The sequence below is a fragment of the Podarcis erhardii genome (assembly GCF_964252035.2).
Source record: "Podarcis erhardii genome assembly, chromosome: 6".
Taxonomy (NCBI): domain Eukaryota; kingdom Metazoa; phylum Chordata; class Lepidosauria; order Squamata; family Lacertidae; genus Podarcis; species Podarcis erhardii.
In genome coordinates, this window is record NC_138510.1 from 2,165,299 (window position 1) to 2,179,254 (window position 13,956).

The following is a 13,956-nucleotide window of genomic DNA, read 5'->3' on the forward strand; positions in this document are numbered from 1 at the left end:
AGTTAGAGAACAGCCTTTACCAAAGGTGTCATGGGCTTTGAAGACACTCGAACTCAGGACACAAGGGAGAAATGTGCTAGGAGGAAGGCGCGCTTGGCAAACCCTCACCATGATCAGCTCTTGCCCGGAAACCTATGTCCCCACTGTGGAAGGACGTGTGGATCCAAAATTGGCCTCCACAGTCACTTATGGACTCATTGTTAGAAACATGCATATGTACTCAGTACTTGGTTTGGGCCCCTTTTGCATCAATTACTGCCTCAATGCGGCGTGGCATGAGTGCTATCAGCCTGTGGCACTGCTGAGGTGTTATGGAAGACCAGGATGCTTTAATAGCAGCCTTCAACTCTTCTGCATTGCTCAGTCTCATGTCTCTCATCTTTCTCTTGGCAATGCCCCATAGATATTCTAATTTTCCGAGTTTCACCTGTACTTGCAGAACTAATTACCTGAAGTAAGATAAAGGCAGCAGCATCTCTGATACACGTTTCAGAATGCAAGTGTCCCCTAACACATAATTCTGTGTTATATTATTCTGCAACCAGAGTTGCAAATGGCAGGAGTTTGGGCCATTTCAGCTTCGCAGGAAAGCCCCCGAGTGTGTGAGGAGGGCTCGGCTCTCTGTGGGGCTGGCAGAAGACAACACGAGCATCTCCTTAGGACTGAGCAGAAGCTGCCGCTGGCACAGTTGCCCACGTGGAGGGCCTGCCCTCTTGCTCCAAACTCACCATGGCGCTCACTACCCTGCTGATATAGACAGGGCTGTTGCGTCGGGAGCAGTCCTTGTCCTGGTTTCGGAGAAACTTGGGGTTGGTGTCCAACAGCTGGAGGCAGATGTCCAGAATTTCATCTTCAAACTAATCCAGAAGGAGAAGGAAGGCATAAGAGGAAGACATCATCATCATCATCATCATCATCATCATCATCATCATTACAGCAACTTACAAAAAGTGAAAGAGCACCACATAGATGCATTAAACCAAGGGGGATTTACATTAAAACATCTCACCAACTCTTAAAGCGCATAGTTTAAAGCCAAAGGCCTGGTGAAAGAGGAATGATTTCCCTGGTGACTGAAGATATATGATGATGGCACCAGGCGAGCCTCCTTGAGGAGAACATTCCACAAGCAGGGAGCCACCACTAAAAAGGCCCCGTTCTCATGTTGCCGCCCTCTGGGCCTCTTGTGAAATAGGCAAACAAAGAAGGGCTTCAGATGATGATCGCAGGGTCTGGGTTGGTGAATAGGAGGAGAGGCCATCGTGAGCTATATAAGGCTATAAAGGTCAAAATTGGGCCCCAAAACTAATGGGTAGCCAGTGCTGTCAGACAGTACCAGGAAGTGAAAAAGAAAACACCCAGGTTTTTCTTATTTCTCTGAGCTGCAATAAATCAGGAATAACTAGACAAGATGCTGGATCATGGAAGTCTGCACCCTTAATTCTCTCTCCAGTGTGGTGTAGTGGTGAAGAGCGGTGGACTTGTAATCTGGTGAACTGGGTTCGATTCCCCGCTCCTCCACATGCAGCTGCTGGGTGACCTTGGGCCAGTCACACTTCTCTGAAGTCTCTCAGCCCCACTCACCCCACAGAATGTTTGTTGTGGGGGAGGAAGGGAAAGGAGAATGTTAGCCGCTTTGAGACTCCTGAAGGGGAGTGAAAGGCGGGATATCAAATCCAAACTCTTCTTCTCTCTAAATAGCCACAATCGGTATTACAGCTGTGCCATGTGGAGAGGAGGGTGTTAAATTTTCCTGGGCACTACTAAAATCACCACCACCACGCCACATCTCTTTGCTGTGGGGGGAAAGGACCCATCTTAGCCAAAGGATGCCTGCCGTATGTCTTCCTGCCAGGTGCGGATGAAGAACACCACAAACAAAATACCATGGACCACTTGGAGAGATATAAAATATGGATTAGGAAAGAATATGCAGTTGAAAAGGTTGACCGTAGGACCCACGGAGTGGAGGGTGGGGAGTCTGGAGATTCAGAGAAATCTCTAAATATGGATATGTATTTTGTATTGTCATAATTCTACACTTGTAAAATCAGATAAAAATTATTTCCGAAAAAACGACACCACAAACGCCTTCCTTAATCCAGCACAACGTCTATCAAGTCAGCCATCAAAATCAGGGAAGGGGTGTATTTTTCAGGCCCCAAGTGGACGGGGACAAACCTGTCCAAACGCGGGTGCACACATCAAAGACATATTATTAACCGTTGACTCCAAGAAAAACCTGAACACGTCTGAGTGCAACACATTTTTCTCCGGTTTGAGGAGTTTCCCTTTCTGGTAAGGCAGAGGGAAATAAGGAGGGAAGCTGAGCATGGTTACGGATTGATTAAAATCCAAAACTGCGTGTTGCTGCACAGATCTCAGCAGCTCCACATGCCCATTGGGTTGGTAATCTGCAATTTAAAAGCTCTCTTAACGCCTGTGATTATCAGGCTAATTGTCCCACTGAGTTCATAGCATATTCTCTCTCTCTCTCTCTCTCTCTCTCTCTCTCTCTCTCACACACACACACACACACACACACACACAGCTAGCTCCTTTTTCTTTGCCAAGACACCCTCCCTCAAGGAAGATGGGACCAGGGCAACAGGACAGAGTCCGAGGAAATTTAACCCTGGTTGCTTCCCTAACAATCGAGAATTCGGGGATACTTGATAGGTGGCAACATCTCATTTAAACCCACAGCAAGGACTCTTGATACTGGGGGGCCCCTGTGACAACTCATTCCCTGCACTAGGTGTAAATCAGAGCTGAGGCACAATGGAAACAAAAACTGTGTTTTTATTAAACTCTCAGAGCATGACCGGTTCAGCATTAAAGCCACAGTACTGGTTTTCTGTCTGAAATGCCAGTTCAGGTTTGAACACGAACTGTGCTTGCAATTCTCCACTACAGAACTGTTTATATAAATACAATTACTTCCTCGAATCATAGAAATGTAGAGTTGGAAGTGGTCCAAAGCGTCATCACCCTGCAATAACACAGGAGTAGCAGCTAAGGACCATCCACTTTTCCTTTTCCTGCAAAAGCACCTCTAGCCCTTTGCGAGATACTTTGCCTCCACCCGAAGGAATTGGACAGCTTTATCCTACCTGGATAAAGTAGTCATGTATGGAAATGAGAGCTGGACCACAAAGAAGGCTGATCGCTGAAGAATTGATGTTTTGAATTCTGGTGCTGGAGGAGACTCTTGAGAGTCCCACGGACTGCAAGAAGATCAAACCTCTCCATTCTGAAGGAAATCAGCCCTGAGTGCTCACGGGAAAGACAGATCCTGAAGCTGAGGGTCCAAGACTTTGGCTACCTCATGAGAAGAGAAGACTCCCTGGAAAAGACCTTGATGTTGGGAAAGATGGAGGGCACAAGGAGAAGGGGAAGACAGAGGACGAGATGGCTGGACAGTGTTCTCGAAGCTACCAGCATGAGTTTGACGAAACTGCGGGAGGCAGTGGAAGACAGGAGTGCCTGGCGTGCTCTGGTCCAGGGGGTCACAAAGAGGCAGACACGACTAAACGACATCCTACCTGGCAAACACCTAAGAACAGCTAGCTACTTCCATGACCCTAGCTGCAGGTTATATTCTCGCTTAATATCCTTATTCTGTCCTGATTGGCCAGAATCACCTCCCCATCATGACTGGCTAAGGGTCTGCCGGATGATGACCCAACGGTCATGTGCCAAGCACCCCCCACCATCAATTGATCAGACCGGGGGCTCATTGAAGGCAGCATCCTCTTCTAACAGTGGCCAGCTAGATGCTCATTAGAAACCCCACAAGCAGGACCTGGGTTCAAGACCACCCTCCCCATATGTGATCCGCAGCAACTGGTACACTGCCAATTAGCTATTTATTTCATTTTTATCCCATTTATATGCCAACTTTCCAACAAGGAGCACGAATTGGTGTGCATAGTTCTCACAACAACAACCTTGTGAGGTAGGCTATGCTGAGAGGCGCTAACTGACGCAAGGTCAGCTTCATGGCTGGGGGGGCGGGATTTGAACCCGCATCTCCCAGATCCTAGTCTAACCACTGCACCAGCTATTGTGGCTAGGAAACACTGATAGACGTCTTCTATGTGTTTACTGGAGGCAAACCTTCCATCCAGCTCTCTATCCATGCACGCGTGCGCGCACACACTTCTTATTTCCTGCCTTTTGCCACAATGCTCAAGAAAATGCAGATGGCCTGCAGCCAGGCTTGAGAGCAGGGCCTCCGTCCAGCCCCCTAAACCATTAGCAATCTACACCTATCTTGCTTCTTAAGTTCCCCATATTTCTACAGCACCACACAGGACTTCCACGTTGACCTGCAAACCCGGGGAATTTTTTCGTGATCCCTCGGGCAGGATGGAACCTGCAGGGCATCGGAGATGGTGCTGAGGAAGCTGATTCACGAGGAAGGTGCTCAGCCCAGAAGCTTTTGCTCCAAGCCACCTGGAATGCCCTGGAGGTTGAACCCACTTATGAGGAAGAAGTTGAAAAGACTGGCCTAGTCTGACTAAGAGCTGAAAGGGAGTTTTTGTCTCTCAGTTTAGGATTTCCATCTAGTAGGGTTGGCTAGATGGAGTAAGCGGTAAAGGTAAAGGACCCCTGGATGGTTAAGTCCAGTCAAAGGTGACTCTGGGGTTGCAGTGCTCATCTCACTTTCAGGCCGAGTGAAATATACTCGGAGTCCTGTAGTGATTTCATGCTCTTTATTACAGCTTGTAAAACAGTGATTAAATTGCCCCCCAAACCTCAGGCTTTTGTATACATTATTTACACAATGAGTCCTGTCTGATTGGCTAATTCTGCTTCCCTCCTGGAGCCTGATTGGTCTTTTCCTGCAAGTCAATCAGGCATTCTAGGATCCTACTTGCCTGTTGTTCTAGGATCCAAGCTTAGTACATAACACCAAGGGAGCCGGCGTTTGTCCACAGAGAGCTTTCCACATCATGAGGCCAGAATGACTAAACCGCTACTGGCGCACGGAAACACCGTTTACCTTCCTGTCACAGCAGTGCCTATTTATCTACTTGCACTGGTGTGCTTTCGAACTGCTAGGTTGGCAGAAACTGGGGCAGAGCAATGGGAGCTCACCCCATCATGGGGATTCGAACCGCTGACCTTCCGATCAGCAAGCCCAAGATGGGGAAGCGGGACTGGCAAGGCCCATCATTGCTGTGACACAGGAAGAAAAACAAAGCTAATGCTATTCTAGGCTCCATCGACAGAAGTCAAGCATCCAGCTAAATGATGTTTTAGCTGTGATTCCATGCCTGATGGCCACCCAACCTCTGCTTAAAAAGCTCCAGGGAAGTAGAGTTCACAACCTCCCAAGGGGGACCGTTCCATTGGAGGGTACAGAGCTATGCAAACCAAGGAGATAAGTAACTATACAACCTTCGGAAGACATCTGAAGGCATAGGGAATTTTTCAAATGTTTTGTTATGTTTATACAGCGGTACCTTGGTTCTCAAACTTAATCTGTTCCAGGACTCCATTTGATTCCCAAAACAGTTTGAAAACCAAGGCATGGCTTCCAATTGGCTGCAGGAGGATGTTCTGCTTCTGAAAAAGTTCGCAAACCAGAACACTTACTTCCGGGTTTGTAGCGTTCGGGAGGCGATTTGTTTGGCAACTAAACCACTGGGGAACCAAGGATCCACTGTATATTGAAAGCCGCCCAGAGTGGCTGGGGCAAGATGGTGGGACATTGTTCTCGAAGCTACCAGCATGAGTTTGACCAAACTGCGGGAGGCAGTGGAAGACAGGAGTGCCTGGCGTGCTCTGGTCCAGGGGTCACAAAGAGGCGGACACAACTAAAGGACTAAACAACAACAATTTTCATTGGAGAAATGTTGGAAGGTATTCAACAGCTCTTTCCATCCAGCATCTTGTTCTCACTGTGGCCAACCAGATCAAATGCCTCTATTGGGAAACCCACAATCAGGATTCGAACACAAGACCCCTCTCCACTCCTGCAGTTTCCAGCAACTGGGGTTCAGAAGCACCTCTGCTTCTGACTGTGGAGGCAGAGTAGAGCCCTCCTGGCTAGGAGCCTCCTGGAGAAAATCCTTCAGTGGGGTCCCATTTCTCAAAGCCACAACGACTAGGACTTTGGCAGAGCCTGATGCACATTTTATTCACGGCAGCAGAGCCTATGGAGGGCAAGAGATTCTGGCACCGAGAGTGGCAGCGGACGCCACTTTGAAGGACTTTCTCAGGCATCGGAGAGAGCAGCAACTGGCTGCCTCGTCTGGAGGCGTCAGAAGCGGTTTTTATCTTGCCGTCCAGGAAGAGGACTTGGGCAGGCTGACAGCCAGCCAGGATGCCTCTGGCCTGTTTGTGCAGCAGAGATTAGATGCTTGCTGAAGCCTCAGATAAGAACCGAGAACTCCAGGGAGCAGCTTTCCCCCTGTTCTGGCCCCATAGAAAGGCGAAAGGAGGGGAGGGGGCAGCTGTGAGCCAAAGCACAGTTTGGATCAATGAACAGTCCCAAGCTGCTGCCCTCCAGAATTAGGCAAATTCATGCAGGAGAGGACCCGGAGAGTTATGGTCTGCCTTCGGAGTCAGCAATGCGCATGAATACCAGGTGCAGGAAGCCGCAGGAGTTGGTCTGGTGCTCGATTCCTGGTTGTGGGTTTCCCATTGGGCATCTGGGGCAGAGGGAGCCATGCTCAGCACCTGCCCTTGCCTTGCCCTGTGAAATTGTTTGTGTGGCTATGGGGCCACGATACCCAAAAGGAGACTTTTGGATCAAGCCTGACAGCCATTGAATTGCCCAGCACACGGCTGATTCCCCTGGCAGATCTCGCCCCAATGCTGTGGTGTTTTCCTCCCTTTCTTGTCCTTGGCTGTCATCCGGATCAGTTTCAGACTATCTGATTTCTCCTCATGTGCAGGCTTGCTGTATATGGATTTGATCTGTTTTTATTCTCTTTAAATATCTGCATTTGCTTCCTGTTTGTACTGGAGAGCTCCAGGAATGCTGGACTGGGTGATGTGATGATGAACTTTTTGTACAGTCAGATGTTTGCACTTGTTCCTGTTGGCTTCTGGCGCACGTCCGAAGCAAATACAACAACCTGGAACCCGAAAAGCTAGTGCAAAGTGTGTTATCTTTGGCTCCATTTCACAAACGGAGGAACTGAGGCTGTGGGGTACAGCTTTGCCCAAGGTGACATGTCCCTGTGAGGATCATCAGGACTCTGAGATCTTGGTTTAGCTTGCCATCCTATCCTCTAAAATAGCCTTTGCCAACCTGGTGCTCTCTAGCCAGCACTGATGGGAGTTGTAGTGTAAAACATCTGGAAGGCATTAGATTGGCTCTAAAAGTGCCTGCAACATGGTTGTTTCTGGCTGAGGACCTTCTGTTCTCTCCTTATCATGTGCTTGAATCTGGAGATGGATGGTGTCCTCAGGGCTGGAGAATAGGACTTGCCCAAGACATTTTGCTGCCTGAGGCAAAGGACAAGATATTCCCTCTCTCCTTATCCCATGGTCAAAGCCCACCAGATTGTCAGCTGCATTTTATTTCAACGCTGTCAAGTGGGCAGCATCCTTTGCTACATCCAAGAGATGCTGGCTAGGTTAGAGCTGGCCCTGTGAAATATGCTCAAATACCTCCCTGTTCCTGCCCACTCTGCAGCATCTGCCACCTGAGGCAGCTGCTTAATGGTAGAGCCAGACTATCTAGATCAGCGGTTCTCAACCTGCGGGTCCCAAGATGTTATTGGACCACAACTCCCATCATCCCTGAGCTCTGGCCTTGCTAGCTAGGGATGATGGGAGTTGTAGTCCAACAACATCTGAGGACCCGCAGGTTGAGAACCACTGATCTAGATCATGTGTAGGCAAACTAAGGCCTGGGGGCCGGATCCGGTCCAATAGCCTTCTAAATCTGGCCTGCGGACGGTCCGGGAATCAGTGTATTTTTACATGAGTAGAATGTGCGCTTTTATTTAAAATGCATCTCTGGGTTATTTGTGGGGCATAGGAATTCGTTCATTTTTTTTCTTTTTCAAAATATAGTCTGGCCCCCCTCAAGGTCTGAGGGACAATGGACCGGACCCCTGCTGAAAAAGTTTGCTGACCCCTGATCTAGATGGCCACCAGCTTCCCCTCAGCTGTGCAGCTCTGTTGCTAGACGGCCCTGCCTCCCACACAGTCCAAACCAAACATTTGGGGACACCATCTCCAGACTTGCACATACCCAAGGGATGCCCATCTTTTATGACTCTGCATGCACAGAATTTCATGTGGGTCATGTTGCTCCTGCTAACGGATACAAAATCTGGACTCCAGTGTGCAATGCTATGCAAACTATGCAGAATTTCTCCTGACCCTGACTGGGTTCAATGATCTATAGCCTCTCTCTCTCTCTCTCTCTCTCTCTCTCTCTCTCAGTTCCTGCAAGTTCTGGAGTCAGCATTTTCACATCCAGAAATGTATGGGATTGTTTCATTGGCCCTGAAAGGTCCTCAGTAGGTATGTTTCAGCTTGTTGGTTTTCACCCATTTGAGATGAATTTCTGTGATGATAATAATAATAATAATAATATAATTTATTATTTATACCCCACCCATCTGGCTTGGCTTCTCCAGCCACTCTGGGTGGCTCCCAACAAAATATTAAAATACAGTAATGCATCAAACATTAAAAGCTTCCCTAAACAGGGCTGCCTTCAGATGTCTTCTAAAAGTCTGGTAGTTGTTTATCTCTTTGACATCTGGTGGGAGGGTGTTCCACAGGGCGGGTGCCACCACTGAGAAGGCCCTCTGCCTGGTTCCCCGTAGCTTTGCTTCTTGCAATGAGGGAACCGCCAGAAGGCCCTCGGAGCTGGACCTCAGTGTCTGGGCTGAATTATGGGGGTGGAGACGCTTCTTCAGGTATACAGGACCATGATATTTAAAAGACCATTGGCATCAGATAAAATGAAGTCCTTCTTCATGCAGCCTAGTATTAAACCATGGAACTCACTGCTGCAGGAGGCAGTCATGGCCACCAACCTAGATAGCTTTAAAAGAGGATTAGGAAAATTCATGGAGAAGGAGGTGACAACTGATGGCTCCAAGCCAGGATGGCTCTGCTCTGCTTCCACGGTCGAAGGAAGCAATGCTTCTGAATACCAGTTGCTGGAAGCTGCAGGAGAGGAGAGGAATCTCGTGCCTGGGTCCGGCCTGCGGGTTTCCCACAGGCATCAAAACGATCAAATAACAGCATATAACTAGGAGTGTTCCGTTTAAACCGCCTGCACATAAGAAGAGCTTTGCTGCTGGATCAGGCCATTTGGCCAAACACTTTGTTCTCCCAGCAGATGACGAAATGCCCACAGGACATCTGCTATCAAGACCAGGGTGCAAGAATTCTGTCCATCTGCAATTCTCACACTGGACGCTGGAGGTGGAACATTGTGATTTATAGCCAAATAAATTGGAGTTCTTGTTATTAAATATACCAAGAAAAAAGCACACCAAGAACTCAGGCCAATATAAGTTTCAAAAGTGGGAGTGGTCCCTACTCGCAAATCAATAGTCAGTTGTAAGAAAAACTAATCCATTCAAAAGTATGTATTCTAACAAGGATTACAAACTCAAACAGAGATTGCAAACTCAAACTCATAAGGATATGTATAACACAATAATTTGTTACAGAATTAGAGATAAGAGTTTATGAGTAGAAATATGTTCATGTTAGTCCATATTCAGATTTGACGTGAAGGTCTTAGTTTTAATCATTGAGCAGAAGTCAGAAGTCAATTATGGATCAGAAACCAGGACAGGGCCCTGTTTCAATGTATTCATCTTCGTCAGCTGGAATCATCGTTACAAGTGACTACTGATTTGCGAGTAGGGACCACTCCCACTATTGAAACTTATACTGGCCAGAGTTCTTGGTGTGCTTTTTTTCTTGGTATATTTATAGCCAAAGACAGCTACATCCACCATGAATTTATCTAATCCTCACTTAAACTCTTCAGAGTTGGCAGCCATCACTGGAACTTGTGGCACTTTGACCGGGTGCTTTGCGAAGAAGCACATTCTCTCGTCTGCCCTGACTCTCCAAAAGGAAACAAAATCATTCTGGCACATCCATTTCCACGCTCTCCTCTCTAAACCTTTGCAAGGGTTACATTTTAAGAAACTCACCCCATATGCTTTTAAATCTACTGCCATCCACCCAAAGCCTTTGGAAACTTCAGGTTCTGGGGGGAATTGGATTATTTCTGTGCAAGTGGACAGCATGACAGGAGCTGAAGTAATCTATGAGTGGGTGCAAAGACAGATGGATGAATGATGGAAGCACTCCTGGCATAGGGCATCAGAGGACGGAGCCCTTTGGACAGAAGACAGAGCTGTTTTGAAACCCATTGCCTGAAGAGCTGCAGAGTGTTGTGAAAATGTTTTGATCCACTTCAGTCTCCTTGTTTTCTAAAGCTTGCTGAGGAATTTCAGCCTTTTGCACACTCTCTCTCTCTCTCTCTCTCTCTCTCTCCATCCCAGGAGGATGGAATATGCCAGAAACTCCTCATATTGCCTCTCTTCTATTTTGTGGAACATTCTCCAAGAGGACGATAGACAGGCAAGTTCTCTGCTCAGGTATCTGATGGTGTGGTGCCATTTACACTCCTGGAGTGCCTGTTTTCAACCAAGTGCAGAGGGGCTTGGACTAATGGATCCTTTGGGCCGCTCTTCCTGCTCCCCACGTGCTTCGCAAAAGGGCAGCGGAGGGCAAGGAAGCAACTCACCTGGCCAAAGTTCCATGGGATCGAGTAGATGTAATCCTTGGATCCCTGGTAGATCTGGCCATATTGGGTCAACACGTATTCCACACGCTGCTCTTCGCTCTCCAGGAAGACAGAGTCCGCTGTGGGGAAAAGATGCCGTCAGAAGAGGAAGGCGGAAAAGGTCTCAAAGGAGAGGGATGGGGGAGAGGCAGTGTGGTGTAGTGGTTAGAGTGTTAGTCTAGGACCGGGGTGACCTGGGTTCGAATCCCCACTTGGCCATGAACGTTCATGGTGTGTGACCTTGGAGGCCAGTCACTGTCTTGCAGCTTAAACCTATCTCACAGGGCTGTTGTGGGGATTAAATGAGGACTAGAATGTGGTCTAAACCACAGAGCCTAGGGCTTGCTGATCAGAAGGTCTGCGGTTCGAATCCCCATGACAGGGTGAGCTCCCGTTGCTCAGTCCCTGCTCCTGCCAACCTAGCAGTTTGAAAGCACGTCCAAGTGCAAGTAAATAGGTACCGCTCCGGCAGGAAGGCAAACGGCATTTCCGTGCACTGCTCTGGTTCTCCAGAAGTGGCTTAGTCCTGCTGGCCACTTGACCCAGAAGCTGTACGCCGGCTCCCTCGGCCGGTAAAGCGAGATGAGCGCCGCAACCCCAGAGTCGTCCATGACTGGACTTAACTGTCAGGGGTCCCTTTATCTTTACCTAGAATGTTTATAGCCCAATTTTTCCTCCCAGGTAAAAGGTAAAGGTAAAGGACCCCTGGGGGGGGGGAGTCCAGTCAAAGGCGACTACGGGTTGCATATCGCTTTCAGGCCAAGGGAGCCAGCATTTGTCCACATAAAGTTTTCCAGGTCATGTGGCCAGCAGGACTAAACTGCTTCTGGCGCAATGGGACACCATGAGAGCACATGGAAACACTGTTTACCTTCCTGCCACAGCAGTACCTATTTATCTACTTGCACTGGTGTGCTTTTGAACTGCTAGGTTGGTAGGAGCAGGGACCGAGCAATGAGAGCTCACCCCGTGGCGGGGATTCGAACTGCCGAGCCTCTTTCCGGCAAGCCCAAGAGGCTCAGTGGTTTAGACCAGTGTTTCCCAACCTTGACTACGACTCCCATCATCCCTGACCACTGGTCTTGCTAGCTAGGGATGATGGGAGTTGTAGGCCAAAAACATCTGGAGGCCCAAGGTTGGGAAACACTGGTTTAGACCACAGCGCCACCCACATACGTGATTCTAGCCTTCATTTAACCCCCATAACAACCCTGTGAGGTAGGTTAGAGTGAGAAGCAAGCACTGGCCCAAGGTCACACAGTGAGCTTCATGGCTGGAGGGAGAGATTTGGTCCTACGTGAAAACACTCTAACCACTGCATTGCACTGTCTCTGGGAAAGCCTAGAAACTGAGAAGGTGGATCCCTTCTGATGTCATCAAGGACAGTGGGATGACCCGGGAGCAGAGCCCCAGCAACACGGCAAAGAATCTTGGAGCAAACATTGCAGATTGCTCCAGCTGCTCCTTCAATTAAACGGAATCTAAATTCAGGTAGGCTGCCCAGTTGGTCTAACACAGTCGAAATAAATAAAAAAATTGTCCAGTAGCACCTTAGAGACCAACTAAGTTTGTTCTGGGTATAGGTTTTCGTATGCATGCACACTTCTTCGAATACCTTCAGATTTGCACGCAAAAGCTTATACCCAGAACAAACGTAGTTGGAATCTAAAATAATCCTCCATTTTGCTCTGCTCTGTGTGTCTGTTCCACTTTAGCATCCAAACCCAGTGGGTGCATTTCAACCTTTGAACACTGACACAGACAAAGGTGGTAAGATAACACTCATCGGCAGCATCATATGGGATACTGAAAAGATGCGCCAGAAATGCAAAGCGTCGCCAGCAGTGTTGCCTCCCAGGTTAGGCTGTGCAAGACTGCGATAATAAGGGGAGGAACTGTAAAGCTTTCAGTGGAGTTTGCTGGGGAATGTGGTCTCCCTGCACTAGAAACATAAAGCCTTGTCTGGGGGAGGAGGCAGTGGGGGAGCAGGAGATGCTGCCCACCCGTGTAGACAATACTGAGGTAGATAGACCAATGGTCTAACTCTCTCCAAGCCAGCTTCCTTCCAAACGGGTCTGCCTCCTTCTAACTGTCCCAGGATTCTGCAGCCCTTCAGCCTGAGATCCCTTTAAACTGGAGTTCCTACAGACTGGAAGTGGGAACCTTCTGCACACAGAACACACCTTCTAATACCATTTCATCCATGGCTGCTTTGCATCTAGAAGGTTGCAGCATCAATCCCCAGCAATTCCAGGCAGGACTGCAAAAGACCCTTGTCCATTGCTGGTCACTGCAACCTGGTCTTTGCCAACCTCATGTCCTTCTCCAGATGTTTGGGGCGGCAGCATCAGTGCAACGGTGCTGGCCAAGGTCAATGGGAGCTGTAGTCTAAAACATCTGGAGGGTGGAAGTTTGGCGAGCACTGAGCCAGATTCGTCCGTGATGAAGCAGGCTCCTTCAGCACTTGCCAAGGCTTGCAATCACCTACCTGGGCACCAAGGGTTGAAGAGCAGGACAAATTCGCCCAGGCTGAAGCTGGAGCCCTGATGGTCAGTGGCAGCGTCCATGGTCAGGCGGTAGCGGCCGATCCGGGCGTCAGGAGGGGAGGAGATGGATACAGTCAGAGATGTCCCCTCCTGGCATTCCACGGCTGAGCTCCAGACAGCCTCTTCCAGGGAGCAGGAAAGGGGAAAGAGAGACCTGGTCCCCGATGTCTCAATGGGGCAGGGCCCTGCAGGAGGAGGAAGCAAAACAGGCCGGTGGTCAGAGCTCTCTGCGCATGAACTAGGGATACGGTGCAGAACGCAGGAGCCAGACAGCAAAAGCCGCTTTGTAGTGGAACGGACGCTCCTTCCTTGGGCGATTTTAAGCAGAGGTTGGGTGGCCATCTGTCATGGATGCTTGAGCTGAGGTTCCAGCATTGCAGGGGTTGACCATTCTACAGTTCTATGATTTTGTGAAAGGAGATTCCAACTAAACCCCGGAAACTACTTTCTGAGGGTAAGATGGTAGTTTGCCAAGGGTGGTGGGAGTCATTTGGAGACTCCGATCCGCCTCACAGAACTACAGTTCCCACATTTCCCTGGAAAGTGGGGTTGATTGTTGGATCATTTAAGCCTGTGGGGTCGAAGTGCCCCAGAGAAAAGCACCCTGCTGGCTTCACA

General features: G+C 48.8%; 1 protein-coding gene across 1 annotated transcript in view; it reads right to left on the minus strand.

Annotated features, from left to right (window-relative positions):
- Positions 1–13,956, minus strand: part of TGM2 (transglutaminase 2) — a 54,895-nt gene that overhangs the window by 18,140 nt on the left and 22,799 nt on the right. Inside the window, exons 3-5 of the mRNA XM_081867701.1 lie at positions 13,281–13,523; positions 10,754–10,872; positions 729–857 (exon numbers count right to left, since the gene is read on the minus strand). Of these exons, the coding sequence (XP_081723827.1) occupies positions 729–857; positions 10,754–10,872; positions 13,281–13,523 (491 nt within the window). The remainder of the gene's footprint in view (positions 1–728; positions 858–10,753; positions 10,873–13,280; positions 13,524–13,956) is intronic.